Here is a 22,625-nt window from a genome sequence, read left to right as displayed (position 1 = left end):
TTGGCAGTAGATGTTGGCTTCAGAGGCTAGACTTCCCATCGTGTCTATTCTATAACTGGTCTAAGTAGCAACCACGATTGGGAATTTATGGAATGATTTGTAACTACCCGACTTTACTTGACTTTTGTTTCTATATAGCAGAATGCCACATATACACTGAATCGATATCGACTTTTATTTTAATTTAGCAACTTTGGTTTGAAATAAAACACGTTTTCAGGGTTTTTTTGTTATGTTGTTAGCTTGCTGATATTACTTCTTTAAATATCATATGGTTGAGTCATATAGCCATATCAGCTATCAGCTGTTTAGTTGATAACGATAGACGATACTGACAATACAGTGCAGAAGTTTTTAGTTTACGTTTACTCTATAATCTTTAATGGTTACTTACAATTATACAATTTTATCTAAACCAAATAAGTAGCTGAGCTGTTGAGCACTATCCTATCTTAAACGTAAGTTAGAAAAATCAACTTGTTATACTTTATGGAGCATCACTCAAATAATTGAGAATATTTTAATGTAGTTTTGTTGACTCAACTGGATAGATAGTTGCTTATTACCAGTGTTTGTCTTCCTGAAAGGCTGATAAATGAGAAGAAGTTTTTTACCAAGCCTATAAATAATGTCAAATGTAAAGGCTCGCCCCGTTTGAATTTTGATTTTATCTCGAAAATGTTTGTCCACGTATTCTTTATAAATAATTATAAAGACTCTTTATAAAATCTAGCCTTAGGCGATTGCATCTAAAACTTTCTTCAGGCTTTAGGCTTTTAATGCTGCATCTTCTAGAATTGAAATGCCTTTAAGGCTTTATTTCATTGTGATATTGGAAAATAAATATTGTAAAAGTATAATCAAGGCGGTAGGTGCAATAAGGGCCTATAGGCGTATAAGCCCTTGTTGGGGAGAACTCGGAAATGGATTTTCCATAATATTTCATCTATATAAGTGTGAAGATTTTATTTAAATATATTTTTTCTCGAGGTTAGTATAACTATTATAGCATACCCATGTTTAAGCCCTTCTTGCAGAGAACAGTTGATTTTCCTTACTTTTGTGGTTTTATTCACTATAACCTAAAATATTACCTAAATATTATTGAAAGCGTTGCAATTCGTATGGTTCCATGTTTACTAGTGTTTCATTAATTCTAAATACAGCTTTTTGAACAGTTTTTAGTGTTACTTTGTTTAAAATGGATGGTGAAGCTATAGGCCTAGTGATAATGTGCAAGGAACTTTAAAGGGTGCTAAGTATCTGTTCTAAGTATGTACGCCTGGAAAAGGAAAGATACCTTATATACCTCATCGGTAGTTTTCAGTGATACAAGAATTTCCATTTTGCTCTTTATTTCTGATCCAACAAAACTAAACACTGTTCCTAGAAGCTGGCAAAATCTTATATAGGTACCTTATATACCTCCTTCTTCATCCATTACCCACATCTGTGGGATCGATGGCGTCATTACACAATAAAAACAACACTTTCATACTCAAGTCAAGATCAAGATGGCATAATTAGATGTCACATAAATAGATGGAAAAGAAACATTGCCAAAACAAGGAGATTATCTGGATTGAACTATGTAGGTGTGAATACAAAAAACCCTGTTGCAAGTAAAACTTTTTCTGTAGGCTAGTTAAAATGTGTTGCACCAATGAATATTTCAAACTATTTGAGAACTGTGAGCAAAAATACTTGACAAGTTTCACTCTATCACTTCTAAAGAGTAACAAGACACTCATTTAGCTAGCTGCATGGCACATAACCAACAAAAGAAGGGAAAACAGAAGCTAACCATGTATCTTGTGAAAGAAAAAAGATTTTCTTGGAAATACTCAATAAAAAAGTCAGGGAATGACATCCCTGTTTGTAGAAAATTCATTTCAAGTTTGCTCATGATTTCTGAGAAGAGAGTTCGACTAATTCAAAAAAAGATTCAAGAAGATGACTCTTTTCAAGAAAAAAGAGGTAAGCATGGTCAGCAGAAAAAGTTTCATCAGGATGTTTACAAACTAGCAAATGCCCACCAACGCCACCATATCTCCAAAGTATACCTCATCGCCCAAGCCATTACTCACAAGGAAAATCTAACAGATTCTACTTTACAAACCCAGATTTGAATATCAAAATGTTGTTTGAAGCTTTCCAAGTGTACTTTAGAGAGAAGACTGGTTCAAACTTAGAAATGAAATACAAAACATACAATTTCAAACATTTTCGCCAAACAAACATTACTTTCAAAAAACCGGAAACTGATACCTGCGACTATTGCAAAGAGTGTGAGATTAAGCTGGCTAATCAAAATGACCCCTGTAAGAATAACTATTTAGTTCAAAAGAAAAAGGCTATAGCATTGAAAGCAGAATTGATTGGAAATGCAAAAAACAACCAAGAGGACTTAGTTTTAGAATTCGACTATCCCCAAAATTTGCCTCTTTCAAAGTTGACTGTCACAAAAAAGTTTCACAAAATAATTTTATGGCTATTTGTTTTTAACATGCACTGTCACAATGACAATACTTTAATTATGTACACTTTCCTAGAATCTCAAGCTAATGAGGACCTATCAGATAGTGTTGCATCATTTCTGTATGATGGAATAACCATGAAGAAAGCAGACTTTCCAGGGATTAAAAGGATTGTGTTATTGTCAGATGTTGCAGGAGAACAAAACAAAAATGCAACAATGCTAAAATTTTGCTCCTTTGTTGCAAAAATACACAATGTAGAAGTTATGCAACTATTTCCAGTGCGTGGTCACAGTTTTAGACAATGTGATCGCAACTTTGGGCTCATCAAATCCAGCCTGAAGAAGAATGCAGAATAGAAGTTCCTCAAGCGTATCTGGACAACATAAAAGCAGCTAGACAAAATCCATCTCCTTTCATTTTTAAAAATGACCTCACTATCTACAGTTGGTCAGAAGCCTTAGAAGCTTATTTTTCAAAGACCCCCACAAGTAGAGGAAGCCGCTTTGGAATCCAGCAGTATTGTACAGTATTATCAAATACAAACCTTGTGGTACACTTGCTGTGTCTAAATCATACTCTCAAGTGTATGAACCTTTCAAATATTTAAAGCAGCTCCCTGAAGAACTTTCTTTGTCTATTGCACCACCAGCTCCACTTAAAAAAGAAAAAATCAAAGATGTCAAAGACCTCTATCCTTATTTAAAATAGGAGAGCCGACAGTTTTATGAAGAGTTCTTCGCAAAAAGGGAAACCAACCAAGAAGCTGATGAACAAGTACACAACTTCTCCACTGATTCAGAAGATGAAGAAAATGATGAATCGCTGGCCATGGATGTTTCGTCGTAAGACATTTACATTATTATTTTCAAATAGGATAACACTCATATTTGGGGCATCATTTCAACTGATATTTGGCATCTGGTTTCAAGATTTCATTGAACTACCTATGAATACTTTTGAAGTTTTATTTTTCATAAAGGCATATAGTTTTCAGCCCAATTAATAAGATTATATTAAATAGGAATAAATAAATAATCAAATACATTAAACAGTATTGTAATATTTATTACCTATACAAAATTTACTCATGAAAATAACCCAAGACCTTATTGGGGAGATCAGATTTATAAGCCATTATTGTATAGAATGTCATAGAGAGTATTCTTTCCAATAAGGGATTTCAACATACTTCCATATTATATTAAATTGAAAATGAAGTATCTTGAAATAAAATTGATTTTTATTAATTTAGCATGGAGAACATATTTTCAAAAGAAATGAACAATGTTAACCAAATTTTACAAGATATATCTGTAAAAACTTTGGATCTTCATATCTCAGAATGATAGTTTTGAGTTACAGCCCTTATTGCACCTACCGCCATATCGGCCATGTTAGCAAGCCGCTTTAAGGTTGAGTGGTAAAGAGAACTCAAAAGTCCCTACTCCATCAAATATGGAATGTTTTTTCAATGTTATTTAAAAGAATAACCAGCAGTCGAATTTCTTGAATCAATGAATTTACTCACCAAGTGTGCCAACCAGATCATTCGGCAGGTACGCCATTCTATTTATTTATTTATTCATTTATTCACAATATCACATCGGAAACAACAGGTAATGACCCAAATATGTTTCCTTAACACAACAATAAGTACAGTATACAGTTGAATCAAAACAAAAAAAGATACTAAAACTAACTTTTGAAAAGAAAAGAAAATAATACTTAGAAAACTACTTCTAAAACATTCCTTAATAGAGTTGATGGTGCAAATGAATATATGAAGTGATGAAGGAGAGGTGCTATCAATAAAGATGATGAGAGAGCATGCAGTCTCATATGAATGATAGGATGAGGGTGATAATGATAACTGCCAGCAAAAAACTTTGAAAATAAGGGGTAAGTAAGAATAAAATGATTTTGAATGTGCAAATAAAGAAAAATTAATGTATAAAGAGTGATATTTTTATAATGATAGAAATATTAGCGAAAATTATGGCTGCTGATTAAAAATTCAGTTAGGCCTATTCTGATTCTCTCTCAGAAGCATCGTTATTGTGCGCTTGAAACTTGATGGGTCATCAGAAAACACGTCCACCCCACAGCCAAGTCCATTCAAAATCTTGGCATGTGGTTGAGGGGGGGAAAATATGCATTAACTGTCCTACACCTCTGTACTGCGAATAGGGAATGCCATCTTCGCCTGAGAGTGGGCACGGCGAATCCAATTCTCTTATCCCAGGAGATAAGAAGAATCAATCTCATTCGTTATTATCTTACGGAAAAGAATCAAAGATGATACCTCTCTCCTGAGCTTAGAGCATCAACTTCAAACAATGATCTTAATCGACGTGTAGGAAAACCCCTCTCACAGGAATGCCCGAATTTTTTGAAGAAGAGGAATCTTAGAAATTTATTTTGCATTCTCTCAAGTTTTATTACATAGGTGATCTGATAAGGACTCCAGACCGGCGCTGCATACTTAAGCTGGCTTCGAATCAAAGACTTGAACAAGTACAAAATAGGCTCCCACCTCTCGAAGCTTGAGCATGTTCTAAGCCAAAGCCCACAAAGCGAACAAAGCTCATCATCTGATTGCACTTTGATAACAGGTGTTCAATGTGCTTATCGAAATCCATATGAGCATCCATAATCACTCCCAGATCCCTATACTCTTGCGAATGGTCCAACAGAATATTACCAATATTGTAGTCATAATGGAAAGGTTCCCTCTGTCTGGTAAACGACACCACCTTACATTTTGCCACATTCAGCATAAGTCTTGATTCCAAACACCACTTCTGCAGTGTATCAATATCATTTCGAAGCAACGAACAGTCATCAACAGACCTAATCTGTCTAAATATCTTGGTATCGTCTGCAAACATGAGGCACTCCGAGCTATATAGCACACTAGGAAGGCCATTCACATATAACAAAAATAACAAGGGACCAAGATTGGAACCCAGTGGTACCCCTGAAGTGCAACAGTAGGGCTCGGATTGACAATGATTGAAGCAAACAAATTGAACTCTATTTGAAAGGTAACTCCTCAAAAAGACCAAAGCAACCTCATCAAACCCGAAACACTCCATTCTATCGAGCAGAATACCGTGATCCAAAGTATCAAAGGCCTTAGAGAAGTCCGTATATATCACATCCACACGACCCCCAACATCCAAAACCCCCGACATGACATCTTGTTAAAAAAAACTCAGAAGGTAACGAACCTTCGTTACTGTTGAACGACCAGGGAGGAAACCGTGTTGGGATTGAAAAATCTTTGGTTGTACATATGAAAATATTTGCTTGTACAGTATCCTCTCAAAAATCTTTGCAAAAACATTAAAAATTGCAATTGGTCTATAATTACTCGCAAAAGACCTGTTTCCAGACTTGAACACTGTCACCCGCGAGCACTTCAGACCCCCGGAAATTCGGATTTACGAACGCACAAATTGAAAATGTAATGCAATGGGCCACACAAAAATTCCCAGCAACCCTTGACAACAAAAGCAGGTATTTTATCAAGGCCTCCAGTAGCACGATAATTGAGCAACTTAATTGCATCAACCACATCCTCCCTTGAAATGTAGGTGAGACTAAAGGGATCACAAGGAGTCTGTCCGGCAATCCTCCCAGAGTCCACCAAGGGTTCAGCATCCATTGCTGTAGCATTGGACGAAAACAGATCAGCAAAAGCATTAGCAGTAGCAGCACCCATTCCTATCATTATGTTTGATGAATTCTTCGTTTAGATGAGAGAAACGCTTGTTGTTGACATATTTCCAGAACTCCCTTAGGTCACAACCAACTCCCTCTTCAACAGATCTTACATAGCTTGAGTAGGCTGTTGCTATCTTAGCTTTGACTCGGGATCGCACAAGTTTGAACTGCTCATCATGGTACCTGGAGTAGCTCCGCTTCCTACTCAACCTATTTTTAAGCTTTAGATCACTCTAGATTTAAGCTTCTAGATCACTCACTATGTCCCGAGAGAACCAAGGAGGGTATTTTGAGTGCTTGTATTGACTGACCACAGGAACATTAGCATCCAAACACATATATAGGATCTTGTAAAATTCCTCTACAGCAATTTCAACCTCCTGACTATTATAAACAGGATCCCAGGACACGGAACTCAGAGTGCGATATAGATTCAAGAAGTCAGCACGCTTAAAGTTATAGTTTGCCGCACCTGCATCCGACCGACAGATCCCCTTCGCCCTCTCTGGCAGAGAAAGCGATATAGAAAGAGCCGGGTGATGGGCATCCTCGTTCACCCATGGCAGTTCGTCTCTCACGACGCTCAACGGTAAGGGGTATTTGCCAATACAAGATCGAGTGTTCTATTGTTATGTTTTGAGACAGCATTATAGGATACCAAGTCGAAAAATCCCATAAAAGTCGCCAATGACCTAGCAATTGCAATTGAAATGGTAGTTCCAGTCTCCAGCCGATAATTCATATCGCATATTTCCCTTATTATTATAGTCGGCCAACAAAATACATTTATCAAGACCCAATAAACGAGCAGAGGATTCAATGAATTCGAAATAATCTTCATATATCTGCAAGAGCCAGAAGCTGGTGGAATTAAAAAAATAGTTTGATCCATGAATACGAACCCTAACCCAAACACTCTCGTAATCAGGATTCATAAGTGAGGTACACTCACTTAGCTCCGCTGCGAACTCCCTCTTAACGGCAATCAACACCCCCACCTCCCCTGGTTAAATTACCCGACCGGTCACATCGAAAGATCTGATAACGGGAATCGAACAGCTCAGAATTATTCCCAGTGCTTCCACAGAGCCACGTCTCAGTAAGAGCAATAATATCATAATCACATTCACACACAGACACATAAAAATCATTGACTTTGGTGCGCAAGCCCCTCACGTTGATCATGTTTCTTTTCAACTCATCATCATGATCTGTATAATATTGAATCGCTAATCTAATAGCAATAATCATAATTATTTTTCAGATTTCACACATCTATTCAGACAGATTTAAATAAGTATTGGGACGATTCAGAACATTGGAAACGAATTTTTATCATCAAGTGTACGACTTAACAATGGAGTTCAGAAAGTACTTGCTGCATTACAGGTAATCTATAATAGTATCTTATTCAGATCTCAGATTTATGTTTCAAGGTAATGAATACAGTTAATTAGAAATAAATGTTTCTATCTTGGTTTAGACTGTCCAGCGGCTGCTACCTGGAGGATACAAACATACTGTTGTTTTTCTCCTTCAACGTAAAACTTTGATGATTATTTTTGCTTGTACACAAATAGGAGGACTGTTCTTCGTGTGTATGTGTAGTGTTCTTACTTTTTGTTTTTGTTCTTTTGTTGTTGCTTTCTTTACTTTTTCATGTCTATATTTTTTAGCAGACAATTGAATTTTTTTAGGCATTTAATTGGTGTGTAACGTTGGAATTTGATTGAATATGAATAATTAAACGCGCTTAGCAGAGGTTATTGAGCACATACCAGAAAGGAGGTCGCCAGTGTCCCATTAGTTGCAATGTTAATAATGTATAAACTTGCAACCCAAGAATTACAATGACACAATTTGTAAACTTTCTTCTTCTAATGATGTTTATTATAGTAATTAGAAGAAAATTCACACTCAAGTCTTTTTTGTATACTTTATTCTATAAGTTGGTGAGAGAATTGAAAAGTTGGGAAAGTCATTCACCCCAATGTGTGGTGAATTTTCCTGATAGGGGGAAATCATAGACTTTGAAGATTTCTTCATCAGAATATTTTTCAATATAAACTGAATTTCTACTATCTTTTAGTATGATAAGTGTATTTGATGAATTCACTATCTTTCAGTAATAATACGAGTATATGATTTAATATTAAGTATATAATATTTTTAATATTAGTTACTTTAATTGGGCTATTTATTGAGTATTTGGAATTAAATTTGAAAATTATTAGGCCTATTAGCATCAACCCCTCATTTCCGATACCAATGATTTTGGAATGAATCAATTAAAACTTGAATATTGAAAATATGAATGTATATTGAAAATACGTACGGTATTAATACGTCCAGTGGATAAAGTGCCTGCGTAGCAGCCTAGTAGTCCCAAATTTGAAATTCATCAGACTATAAATTCAATAATCACTTGTTTGTCATCCTGTACCATATCCTTTACAATTTATGTTTGTCATCCTATACCATACTCATCGATTGTACTTTTGTTTCTTATATTATTTATGTTGATCTTTCCAGGAGACTGTCAAGTCACCACATTCAAGAACTATGGTCCAACGTTCACAAGAATGGAATAAAAGCGGACTACTTGAGAGACATACTGATGTTCTATCTACAGCATCGTGTATATCCACCAGTTGTACAGAAATCTTTTGACTCACTTGTTATGAAACTGATGGACCAACAAGCTACAAAGAAGATGAAAAATGTTATCATACAAATAATCAGTGAAATTGTTCACTGTTTGGCTCCAAACGCAGTTATCGATGGAATTTTCATGCATGGGAGCAGTTCAATGAACATGGACTTATTAAACTGCCTCCTTGTGAATCCAGTCTTACCTAAATTGGAAAGCAGGATCATTGAAAGAGTCATAAGGTAAGAAATATCAATTATCCATAAATAGTTCCATTAAAACAAGCATAATAACATATTATTACAATAATAAATCTATTAAGACTGCAAATGACAAAAATTCACAGCCAATACTGCTTGTTCCCTGGAAAAAAGTACCTCAAAATCAATCAGAGGGCACACTGGAGGCCAAAAGAATAATAAAAAATAATATTCTTAAAGTATATCTATAGAGTTTGTATTCATTTAAATGAAGAACTTTGTTAATCAAGCCAATTTTAATTTTGATTGAGGCAAATGTTAGTTCCATCAGCGTGACTTGTACTTTGTTTATCATATTTACTTGAAAACATTTTGCGGTTCAACGACTTGTTGACTCGAGTATCGAGTTTTATTGTATGCCTCTTGATTGTTTCTAATATTGTACTCGTCTGAACCCAAGCTATTGTAATTTTGTTTATCGGGAAAATAATCTTATTGATGTGTTATTACAAATTCATCACGATTAGATGAATTCGAATTTGGTTTGCAAGGTACTAATATTATTTCGTTTTGTATGTTATTTTGTTTTTATCTTCTTGTGATGAGGTTTACTAAATTCAGAATTGTGTGTAGTCTTCTCCAGGAGAGCAAATTAAATGTTGTATCAATGGAAGATCGTTGTAGAGCACTTGTTTTCCTAACCACCACCTGCCCACTCGACTTATGTGAAATGCTAAACCAGCAAATCATTGAATGGCTACAATATTCGCAATCCAAATCAACATCTCAGATTTTCTTCAGATCAGATCTCACTGAACTGGATGGTAGTCCTCCGGCATCCCTCACAACTGTTCTTAGTCAGAGTGAGTATCTTCCACTCCTACTCAATTATGTAGAGATAGTTGTATAAATTTAGTTCCTGATTACCAAGCAATCACCATTCGATCGTTCAGATGAATCAAATCATCGAACATTCAAACTTATCATCCAAACATTTTCTACAATTATTATTTATCGTTTGTTTATCAAACTACAATTTAAAAAATACGACTTTCTACTAATCCACCTCAAACTATATTCTCAAAAACTACAAAACTTCTAAGAAATCATTTTAATGTGTACATTAAGTATGTGGGCTTAATTAAGCTCATGCGGGCATCATCCGCAATTAAAAAATAAATTAAATTTCCGATATTTTTGTCGTTCTACGTTCTCATCTACACCAGTGATCCTTTGTGTTCATGTTAACCCTAGCATAATAACCAAATATAATGTGTCAAATTATTTAAAAAAATAATTGGAAAACTGTCAATTTATTCTCTTATCTAATGATACATTCAAATTCTATTTTAATCAGATTATTGTTTAGAGTTATCAAGATTTTTTTCTGAGAAACCATAAACTTCAACTACAAACACAGGCTTTTCAAATTCAAAATTCAATTTTGAAATTGAGAATGTTTTATTTGGAAGGCTGTATTTTCTTATTATACAAATGTATTTCGGATAGTATGTAGATATGAGAAATGTTGTGAATAACATCCGAAACTAGTAACTTGATAACAAATTAACTTTGTAAGTGAATCACTTTTCACTATATTTCAGCTCATCTTTCTTTATCTGCTCGTATATGAAATTGGGTTTATCTGCTAGCCAACAGCCAACAGTAGGGACACTATGTTCTCTACATCAATTGGAGCACCATCTTTTCTCTATCATGATGTAAAGTTACTCAAACTAATTAAAGCCTTATTATAAATAGTATTCTTATTGGGGGAAAATTCAACTTCAGCTGAATATATCTTTTAGGCTATGGCTATCCCCAATTGAACTTGATTGTATTCGTTACTTATATTTCCTTTACTCTTGAACTTTTTTCGGATTCGCTTAATATTCTTATGATTTGTTGCAGGTAGTAATATGACAACAGATCACGTGATGAGTGTAATTGTCTTCTCTCAAATAAGACAATGGCTGTCGTCATCACGAAGCTGTGTGAGAGAGGACCTTTTGGTTGTGGTATTTTCTCACTGCAGTGTGCTGGTGGAGCAAAGCATGAGAAAGGCGACTGTACAGGAAGACATTCTGTTACAAGTTGCAGTAAGTATAGAATCTCATGATTTCTGATATTTTTCATATCAATGTTCACAATTTAAGTAAATTATCTCAAGAATTTTTTAAAAGTTTAATATTAGGTGAATTTCAAATTTAGGTGCGTACAGACTTATGCGCATTTCGCTTTTCATCATCTGATGCGTAGCTGATGAAAGCGAAATGCGCGTGTTTGTGACGCATAAGTCTGTATGCATCTTTATGTACCAGTTGAAACACTTATAAAACTTGTAGGATGAGACAGAAGTAATAAGCTACCCAAACACTGGACTCATCAATTGATCACATAGCCATCCATACTATACGTCCAATGTATGGGCAGCTGTGTTAATCAATACACTAATGACCGGTTTTATCAAGCTGAATTTTTGAATATGAATTGAATTTCATTCCCATAGAATAATAAAACATATTATAAAATATAATACAAACACAGGGTATAGCAACACTTCAAATATTCAAATTAATTAAAGCAATAATACATAATAGTGGGAATTATCCCCATTACTTTTATAACTCCATTATTACTGAATACTATTATTACTATCATATTATTATTATATTGATATTATACGGAAATGTATTATTACAGTAAATATGCAGCATACCAATACCCTGATAGTGAAATAGTAATTGCCCACATCGACTAAGCTAGGTCAAGACATTTGAACATGCTCAGGCCATGTACGCTTTACAAGTGTGCACTGAATTTATCTATAGTTACTATTGCCTTGGGAATCATATGTTCCAGTTTACTCGCTGCGAAGCCTACCTGTTTTGACCATGCTCTAATGTATTGGCCGAACTCGGTGAAAATTGGTGAAACTAGTTTGACTTTAATTTTAGATATAAATCCGTAGAATTGAAGTATAACACCAGGTACACGCATCTATCACCGATTGTTACATGGTTTCTCATAATATTTATTTTTAAAAACTGCTAGTATGTGTTGAATATACCATTTGAATACTGTCAACAGGTGAGCTTTCCTCAAAAACAGTAAATTTCCCTGTATTACTTACCTATTAGTAGGCTATATTCATTTGCTGAAGCTGATAAACAGTGAAACTATTTGATCTGAGTCATGAAATTAGGATTATCTTAGCTTGATTCTTTTTTAGAATTTTTATCTTGAAATTTCAAGTGATATTTCTTCTTATTACACTTGCTTTAGCTTGTCGATACTGTATAAGCGACGTTAATTACATCGATCATCATCCTGTCCTTTATCATTGTCTCTCTATCATTATATTACTTTCGAAGGTTCGTTGTGAAGTCCTGGACATTTTACACACGATTGTGGAAATTCGACCAAATCTCTACAAAGATGCTCTGATTATCGTCAAGCAGCTTGAAACGTTGAATGACTCTTACTTGCAAATACGAATATGGAGGTTTTATTTGTGTTTTGGTGAGTTTTATCTTATATTCATTCATTACTCTAATTAATATAAATTGTGTTTGTGTATACTACGATATTCCCTTATGCGTCCAATTCCCTATTTGATTCTGATGATTTGCAATTTCTTTCGAATAAATTTTTTGAAACTATAATAGGCTCCATTTAGTACATGACATAAATAATACCGGTACAAGTCTGAATTATCACAATCGTTGGCAGCTGAAATATATATTCTGGTCAGGTGAGATCATTCCTTAAGTCCTCATCAACAAAAAAAGCATTACGAATATTAACATTAGGTACTTACAATCACGGCTATCTATATCGAATTTGATATCTAGCCGCACAAAAAAAATGTCTTCCAGTTACATATTCTGCATGCCTCTGTCAGGATGTTCCTGCGGGCTTGCATTGTAAAATGTGTAAGTTATAACATTTTTAAATATGTTGAATTTCACATCTGATTGTACAACTACTGTTTCCAGTCACTGAATCTTTGGTTTCCGCGCTATCTATTCGGATTGGTCAGTTTATCTGGCTTTTCAGTTGTATGCCGTCAAGTGGAGCTATTTATTTTGAAAAAATCATTTTTTTTAGAAAGTTATTCAATTTTCCAAAAATAACTCAACTAAAAGTTATTTTTGTTGAATAATAAGAAAAACTTGAATAACTTTCTCAGAAATTGATATTTCCAGAAAATGTTTTTTTTATTCAATCAAAAATACCATAAAAAATTCATCCTCTAAATCTCATGGATTTATCTCATACCGAATTTGAAATGTTCTGCCCCAAAAATTTAAACTATAGGCGCTCATATTTCAAAAAGTAATGATCGGAAAAATGTTTTCCTGAGAAACTTTTCATTTTGATAGCTTGATGAAAGTTTATTTTCAGCCTCTGCACAGGCTTAAAAATGGCTGATTAGTGGAATATTTTTCAATGTTTTGTGTTGTATCAAGTTGGGTGAATCCTGTAAAATTAGGTGTGCTCCTGTCAAAGTATGTCAATTAATATCGTTTGTGTGGAGTTGGGCGAGTCCCGTATCAATATCTAGACGTGTCCTGTCACATCTCAATTAATATCCAAATTAATTGATTTAACATTTATTTTCAGGAGCGTGTACATGCTACAACAATCTCTTCATTTTGTGTATGTTAAATTGTACTTGAGATATCTGCAAACAATTCTGCTTTGGCGTGCCTCATGTCTTACTATCTCAATTAGCTCCAAGCGATGTCAATTGAAATTCATAAACATTGACTTAAATAATCTATTCATCTATTGTACCTGATTTATTCATCTGTTTTAGTTCATCCTGCAACGCATTGTTCCATGGTGTCACCGAGGCAGGGTTAACAAATTACTAGATAAATAGTTTATTTAAATAGAATATATATATAAATTTAAAATAACATTTTCAAAATAAAGTTTTATTGAGAACAGATGTAGAATGTGAATTCTAAACTTGTAAGTTATAATTTTTTGGTGACGTGTCTGTAAAAATCGATACTGAACTAGGCTTTGGCTTCGTGACTTGCAACTTAGGTTTTTTCCTGTTCTTTCTTCTTCTGAAAAATGGCTGGCTACAACTGTTGTGTGTGTAATTTTGTGCTCTGAATTATTGTCTGTTTAAGTGAAGTTATTAATGTTTTAAATTGAGTTTTATACAAGTTTATTGTGTACTAGTTTGTTATTAAATAGCTGTTTGTATTTTCAAGCCAATAGCCACTGTGTTTCAACTGTAAACTAGATAAGTATTTTAGTTCGTAATAACTCTGAAATAATTAGGCTTAAGATATATTTTTCTTTGTGTATTTGTGTAAATTCATCTGAAGATTATAAGTTAATTTGCTCTGAAAACTGGATTTCTCATTCATAGGCAATAGATCCATTCACAGTTTATCAAGAATCTATTTCATTGGAGCCGACAACTATCCTTAGGTTGATAGGTGTTAAATGCTATTCCAACCGTTTAAGATTTTCTTGGAGGGAGCATATAAAGAGTGTCTGCTGCAGGTTGAACATAGTCCTGCTCCTTCTGAGAAGTCTGAAGAGCTCTGCTTCTAAGGCATATCTCTAGGGTTGCCACCTTTTTTTATGAAGAATTAAAGTACATTGGTAATCACAGGCCAAAAAAAGTACAATAGGTTTAAATAAAGTACATTTTATTTTCACCTGTATATTAAAAAAGGCCGCATAATTCAATGTGGCATTCTTATATACTCACAAGAATACACATTATTGACTTGAATATTACTTAGGCCTGGTTGCACAACAGCCTGGTCGCACGGTTAAATATTTTAACCGTGATTTATTCCACGAGAACCAATCAGAGAAGGCGTTTTTGAAAAGACGGCTTCTCTGATTGGTTCTCGTGGAATTAATCACGATTAAATTTTAACCGCTATAGTATAACCGGCATTGACTACTATTAAAATCTATTATAATTATTATAGTATGTGATTATCTATTATTATTCGATTTATCCAAATAGAACATGATAGTTTGGAAAGTTATTGATTACATACTGGTATGACGAAAATGATGATAAATCATTAAATAGATGAATTATTTTTTTCTGCTACAAAGCACACGCTCATACAAAGAATTGTATAGTATAGGCTAGTATTATAAAAAAAAAACGTTCAATTTATTTTATTTAATCAAAAAAGTTTAGAGTTGGTCTTCTAAATTCAAAATGTAAGTTATACGGCTTGAAAAATGCATAATATTGTTACTCTTCAAAAATTTAATCAACTCTAGGCTATTGCAAAATAATTCGAGGTACACGAGATTATGAAAATTAATGCAAAAAAATTGCACCCGTTTGCCCAAAGCCTGATAATTATACTTCTCAAAATACAATTTTGAATAATTTATTAAAAAACATAAAGCACCCTTTATTATATGAAATATATTTAGAATATTTTAAAAGAATGACCGGTTTCAGCTTATTTTAGCCATTTTCAAGTTATAATAAATAATTAAATATAACAAAAGTATTGACTAATTATATACATATTAATCCTCCATATATGCTCTATTTCTTGGTTGTATAGTTTTATCAAAAATGGGATTGTTTAAATCGGATTCAATGATATTTATTAGTTTATTACTATTTAATTTATTTGCTGTAGTTTAGATATTAAAATCTTCTTTTACATTTAATTTACTGCTTTTGCTTCCAACGTTTAAAATCTTCATATTAGCATTCATTTCAATATATTTTATGGATTTCTTCTATCAAGTGCTCCAAAAGCCTGATTATTGAGTACCGTAGTATTTTTTGATTTCGGAGCTTGAATGTGCTCCTGGACAAAATAAATAAAGGGTACTTTATGTTTTTATAATGTGTTTTCAATAACTTTCATAAGTAGCCCATGCAAATAAATAATTTTGAATGAATATTCAAAATACAATACATTATTAAACTCATTTTGTATTTCATTATATTCATGTATTGTATTTTGAATATTCATTCAAAATTACTTTATTTGCATGGGCTACTTATAAAAGTTATTAAAAACACATTATAAAAACATAAAGTACCCTTTATTTATTTTGTCCAGGAGCACATTCAAGCTCCGAAATCAAAAAATACTACGGTACTCAATAATCAGGCTTTTGGAGCACTTGATAGAAGAAATCCATAAAATATATTGAAATGAATGCTAATATGAAGATTTTAAACGTTGGAAGCAAAAGCAGTAAATTAAATGTAAAAGAAGATTTTAATATCTAAACTACAGCAAATAAATTAAATAGTAATAAACTAATAAATATCATTGAACTCGATTTAGACAATCCCATTTTTGATAAAACTATACAACCAAGAAATAGAGCATATATGGAGGATTAATATGTATATAAATTAGTCAATACTTTTGTTATATTTAATTATTTATTATAACTTGAAAATGGCTAAAATAAGCTGAAACCGGTCATTCTTTTAAAATATTCTAAATATATTTCATATAAATAAAGGGTGCTTTATGTTTTTAATAAATTATTCAAAATTGTATTTTGAGAAGTATAATTATCAGGCTTTGGGCAAACGGGTGCAATTTTTTTGCATTAATTTTCATAATCTCGTGTACCTCGAATTATTTTGCAATAGCCTAGAGTTGATTAAATTTTTGAAGAGTAACAATATTATGCATTTTTCAAGCCGTATAACTTACATTTTGAATTTAGAAGACCAACTCTAAAACTTTTTTGATTAAATAAAATAAATTGAACGTTTTTTTTTTATAATACTAGCCTATACTATACAATTCTTTGTATGAGCGTGTGCTTTGTAGCAGAAAAAAATAATTCATCTATTTAATGATTTATCATCATTTTCGTCATACCAGTATGTAATCAATAACTTTCCAAACTATCATGTTCTTATTTGGATAAATCGAATAATAATAGATAATCACATACTATAATAATTATAATAGATTTTAATAGTAGTCAATGCCGGTTATACTATAGCCGGTTAAAATTTAATCGTGATTAATTCCACGAGAACCAATCAGAGAAGCCGTCTTTTCAAAAACGCCTTCTCTGATTGGTTCTCGTGGAATAAATCACGGTTAAAATATTTAACCGTGCGACCAGGCTGTTGTGCAACCAGGCCTAAGTAATATTCAAGTCAATAATGTGTATTCTTGTGAGTATATAAGAATGCCACATTGAATTATGCGGCCTTTTTTAATATACAGGTGAAAATAAAATGTACTTTATTTAAACCTATTGTACTTTATTTTTTTGGCCTGTGATTACCAATGTACTTTAATTCTTCATAAAAAAAGGTGGCAACCCTAGAGATATGCCTTAGAAGCAGAGCTCTTCAGACTTCTCAGAAGGAGCAGGACTATGTTCAACCTGCAGCAGACACTCTTTATATGCTCCCTCCAAGAAAATGTTCTATCCAAATGAAAGCCGAAGAGAGAACTCATACTGCAGCCCATTCCTAGACGCGAGGAGGCTCGCTGTAGGAATGCTGCTCCAGAATAGTGAAGTATGCGGATGCGCTGATAACGTATTTGTTAGAGCAGTTCCGTTCACTGTAATAACTGTTACTGAGCTGTGACTGGCATTCAGTGGAACTGCAACTGATTCGCCAATGCACGAAAACACAACATAACCTCTTTATGTCAAAATCGAAACTTGTAACATAACCTCTAGACCAGTCAAATAGTTGTTTCTAAGGAAACAGCCCCGAAAGAATTTTTCTCGACGGTTCTATACGTATTTTGGGTCCTTGAATTCGAATCTGAAATTAGCTGACAAGCCAGAGGCTTCACCCCCAAAACCTCCCAAAATTTCGGACTTTTCCAATTTTTCCATTAATCTCGAGAGCCTCGAGTTTTTCGAGAAAAAGCATACTCTAAAAAATAATAGATAATAAGATTTCCAATAAATTGAGTGGTTGCGCAGGGTTCTACCATTTTTGGTTCCGGAGCTACAAATTTTCAAAAAAGGGGTATTTTTAATGGTTTTTCAAAATTATTCAATCCTACAACTTCTACCCTATACAACTTGGATATTTTCCTAGCAATGATTAAAAAAATCACACATCACGTGAAAGAACAATCACATAAGTGTGGCAATGTAATTTACTCTTCATCTCTAGCACCATCATCATCATCCAGCTCATACTAGACTTCAAATACCTATGTTAAATAAGTTGTCTGGAATAAATCGAAATTGAAATTTGATAAAATATAGAAGATTTCTCCTTGAGTGTATTTCAACTCATATTCCCATACAAAAGAAAATGGCCAATTTATATATTCAAAACTGTGTATCTCGGTAACCCTAAATGATAAAAAATGGTAATTGGTCTTGATTTGAAGAACAGAATCTTCTCTTTCATGTGAAGTAAATGATTTGAGCTGTTTCCATAATGTTCACCAACTCTGTATAATTGAAGTTGCGGATTCTAAAGATCAAAATACAACTATTCATGAGCGAGCTCTCAACCCAGCGGGTCACTAGTTTTAAAGATTGTCAAGAACTCAACTACATCTTATCATCAATACTACTACTCTTTTCATCAATAACTACATATCTTACCATCTTCAGAAGCAAACGTGAATTCAACAATTGATGGCTGAAATTCATGCTTCTCTGTCAAGTGTCCTACTAATTCTGAATGTTTACGGCTTAGAGTTTTTCTGCAGTCTTCGAATGGACATATTGCTCCTTCTTTCGCAGGACTATTACCTTTATGAAAATTTTGTAGATGCTGCTGTAAATTATAATTAGTGGACAATTGTTTTCTACATGAAGTACAATTAAAATTAGATGATTTCACAGACATAATGGCTTTACGTGTTCACTCATTCACAATGGCTGCCGACTGTAGGCCTACATGCTCATTCGTTCACTGGTTCATGAAAACAAAATAACAGTTATTTTTCCAAGTAGCAGGTAACAAACTGTTTCAACGAATGTTTTACTCAAACAGATACTACGCTTGCGCAGTAGAAAGGAGCAGTTTACAGCGAGCCTCTCCTATTCCTAGGGCTGAAGACTATGACCTGTGTCTTTTTATTGTTCAAGGCAACCTGTCTGCAGATAACCCCCTAGATTATTTCCTCAACTTTCCCCATCAATTCAGATCCTCTCAATTTTTTTCAATAAATGCAAAATCATCTGCACGTCAATTGCTTTCAGTACTTTTCATACTCATCAATTGATTATTCGATCGTTTTATATGGAAAAGATTTTTCTTACTACATTTAATCAACTTTATTCTACCATTTTCTGGATTTATTATCATGAATAGAAGTCAGATTATTGCTAGACAAAGTATCTTTCTGTAAAGAAATTCCAGAATCAATCAACAAGTTATTCTTTGTTGTTTACTGTATAATTTTTTTACAGACAAATATGGATGTGCTGATCGTGTATCGGAGAAGAACATGCAAAATCTTATCTCGAAGTCGATTTCAAATGGAACAAAGTGCTATGAAATAGCGAGCCTACTTGTAGAAAAGTCCGATGCCCTGAGGCCATTGTTCATCAAATATCATTCGAATTTTTTGAAGATGTTCGCCATGCATCCTCATGCACTACTAGAGGAGTACTTGCAACTAATCCAATTCCTAACTTGCGATAAAGACTTCATTGTTGAGGTACGAAATTATTTTGCGAATTTTTGTAATCATCTAGTTCTATTTGATAAAGATGACTCATTTATTCGAACACTCAACTTTCAAATTTCTTGGATTGTAATTTATCAGTATTACAGAAGAAAGTCATTGATTTCCTTCAATGTTCTACAAAGTTATTAATAACACATATGATACTCTAATTTACTTCAAAGGCTAAGAATTTTTATTGATAGTCATTGAAATGTAAAAGAAACTAATAAGTCCTTTTGGAGACTTCTAATCATAATTTGATAGTAATATTAATGATAGCCAGAGTTTGTTTTATTGAACTACTATTTTCTATTGCTATTAGTGCATTCTATATTAATCAATTTTCTACTCAATAAACCTAGTGACCCACTGGGTTGAAGAAATCGCTAATAATAATAATTAATAATAATTTCTCTGATTGCCAATGAATTGCAACCAGAGGAGTTTATTGACAAAATATTTTTATATTATAAAATGTTTTATATTAATTATTATATTATACATACAAAAGTTGCTAATACTAAGTTCTAATTATGATACCCCACTATAATAATATGTGTCGGGGTGATAATAATATTCTTTTCTAAAACATTTATAGAAAATTTAGTTAGTTATTTTAGTTATAAAGGTTTGTTAGTTATTAAAGGTAGAATATAATACTTATAAGTATATTATAAAAAGATGACAGTAGTTTATCCTATATCCTATTTACAATGTGCTCCTCGGTCTGGTAAATGCCAGTATCATACAACCAATTCCGTACTGCTCTTATAAATCTATTTATATTTATTTCGTCCTTTGCGATATGCGGGATTTTATTGTAAATTCTAGGACCTAAATATTGTACAGATCTCTGACCAAAAGCTGTGTTCAGTCTGGGAACGAGAAGAGAATTCAGATTTCTAATTCTAGTGTTGTGGCTATAGAAAATTAAATCCGTAAAATTTCTATTATTAATATAAATTACTAAAACTACCATACATATAACTGTCTGACGCTGAGAACTCGACTTTCGGTGAACAATTCACTTGTTGGAAAACGGTTGTTTCTGTTTGTCATAACCTTAAGAATACGTTTTTGAGCTTTAAAAATTGAATCTATTAAGTTGTAATTTGCTGCACCCCAAACCAACAGTCCATATCTCAAAAGTGACTCTACAAGTGAGAAATATACTATTTTAATCATCTCTTTACTTATTATATGACGAAGCTGGTAGAACTTGTAAATGAGCTTTCTCATTTTCTTAGTTGTGTACGATATATGCTCATCCCATTTCAATCGATCATCTACCTAGATATTTAACATTATCAGAGCGCTCAATGAGAGGACAATCACAGTTTCTATTCTTCCCTTTACAATAATGTAGCTTCATTGATGACTTTGATGGTTTGGTGCTATCAGTTATAGAAAAGGTTAAGAAATATGTTTTCAATGCATTTGATGTTAATAGGTTGTCCCCCATCCATGTGGTAACCTTGGAGAGTTCTGTTTCTGCTGTTTGAAATACCTCATCCCAGTTTCTACCCTGGAAAAGCAGGGCCGTGTCATCTGCAAATGCTATTACCCTACCTCTGATTTGAATGGAGCACAACTCATTTGCAAATATAAGATATAAAATTAGGCCCAAAACCGTTCCTTGAGGAATTCCAAATTTCATGGATCTTTCTGCACTCATGTGACAACTTTTGTTCTCTGCTGAGGTAGGACTTGAATCACTCCAGAGTTGTATTTCTTATTCCTATTGCTTCAAGTTTTTTAAGTAATAAATCATGTGACACAGAGTCAAAGGCCTTAGCCAGATCCAAAAATACAGCTAAACACTTATTTTTTCCTCTAGGTTATGGATAACCAATTTTGACAACTCCAGAACTGCTGATTCCGTACTTAATCCCGTACGAAAACCAAATTTGTTTGGAGAAATTATATTATACTTTTCCAGATCGTCCTCATCGACCTCATCAACCGAACATTAACTAACTTTTCCAGTGTATTTTTGATAAGTTACTTATTGGTGATATAGGCCTATAGTTACTTAAAATTAGCTTATCTCCTCCCTTATTGATAGGTCTGACACAAATTAATTTCATTGCTTTAGGTAATGTTTCAGTTAATAGACTCAAATTGGAGACATGTGCCAGAGGTTTACAAATTAATTCTCTAATGCCTTTTAAAATTCTATTATCAAAACCATCAAGACTCGGCGCACTACTATTTCTTAGAGAGTTTATGGCTTCAATAATTTCTTGCTCAATTATGGGTAGAAAAATCATAGAATTGGATACTCTTACATTCGGCTTATAACTATTTACAACATCACTTATATTCTTACCTAAACTATCTGATATTTCCTTAGCCATGTTTTATCATATACTAACAAAGTATTCATTAATGAAATTCAGTAATAAATAATAATTTCTCTTTCAATGTTACAACATTATTTCCTATTTTTACAGCATTCAATTGATTTCTCTAACTCAAAGACCTTAAAGAGATATAGACCCACAATGCCTATGCCTTCCCAATGATAGCTCTTACTTGAAATTGAAGGCCGCCATTTTAGCACGAGATATTATATATTATATAAATTTGTAATACTATAGATCACAAAGGCATTGGTGGCATTGGTATGTAATAATCTTATGGGTTGCCCCCTCAATGGCGGATTTCAATTCCAAGTACGACACTAGCGCTGCATGTGAGTCTATGCATCTTTAAGGTCTTTGCTCTAACTTATATCTACGATCTACGAATAGATACTTTTCATCTGGCTGAGTTTGACTGATTGTCTTGGGATGGTACTTGAATGAAAGTTGAATTGAAGATATCTTTGTTGAATCTGGAATATTTTTGGAGAGAATACTGTTAGAAATCTATTGAGGGGAGATCAGTATAATCAAGGTGTGAGAGCAAGCAATCA

The 22,625-nt window shown here is 33.3% G+C and overlaps 1 protein-coding gene across 1 annotated transcript in view; it reads left to right on the top strand.

Annotated features, from left to right (window-relative positions):
- Nucleotides 1-303: 303 nt before the first annotated feature.
- Nucleotides 304-22,625, top strand: part of LOC111046239 — a 69,213-nt gene continuing 46,891 nt past the window's right edge. Inside the window, exons 1-7 of the mRNA XM_039428067.1 lie at nt 304-458; nt 7,471-7,595; nt 8,739-9,098; nt 9,690-9,919; nt 10,968-11,155; nt 12,431-12,578; nt 19,449-19,699. Of these exons, the coding sequence (XP_039284001.1) occupies nt 7,564-7,595; nt 8,739-9,098; nt 9,690-9,919; nt 10,968-11,155; nt 12,431-12,578; nt 19,449-19,699 (1,209 nt within the window). The 5' untranslated portion in view covers nt 304-458; nt 7,471-7,563. The remainder of the gene's footprint in view (nt 459-7,470; nt 7,596-8,738; nt 9,099-9,689; nt 9,920-10,967; nt 11,156-12,430; nt 12,579-19,448; nt 19,700-22,625) is intronic.

The sequence above is a fragment of the Nilaparvata lugens genome, chromosome 5 (assembly GCF_014356525.2).
Source record: "Nilaparvata lugens isolate BPH chromosome 5, ASM1435652v1, whole genome shotgun sequence".
NCBI classification, from domain to species: domain Eukaryota; kingdom Metazoa; phylum Arthropoda; class Insecta; order Hemiptera; family Delphacidae; genus Nilaparvata; species Nilaparvata lugens.
Note: the sequence above shows the minus strand (reverse complement) of the source record. Positions and strands in the feature narration are given on the sequence as shown.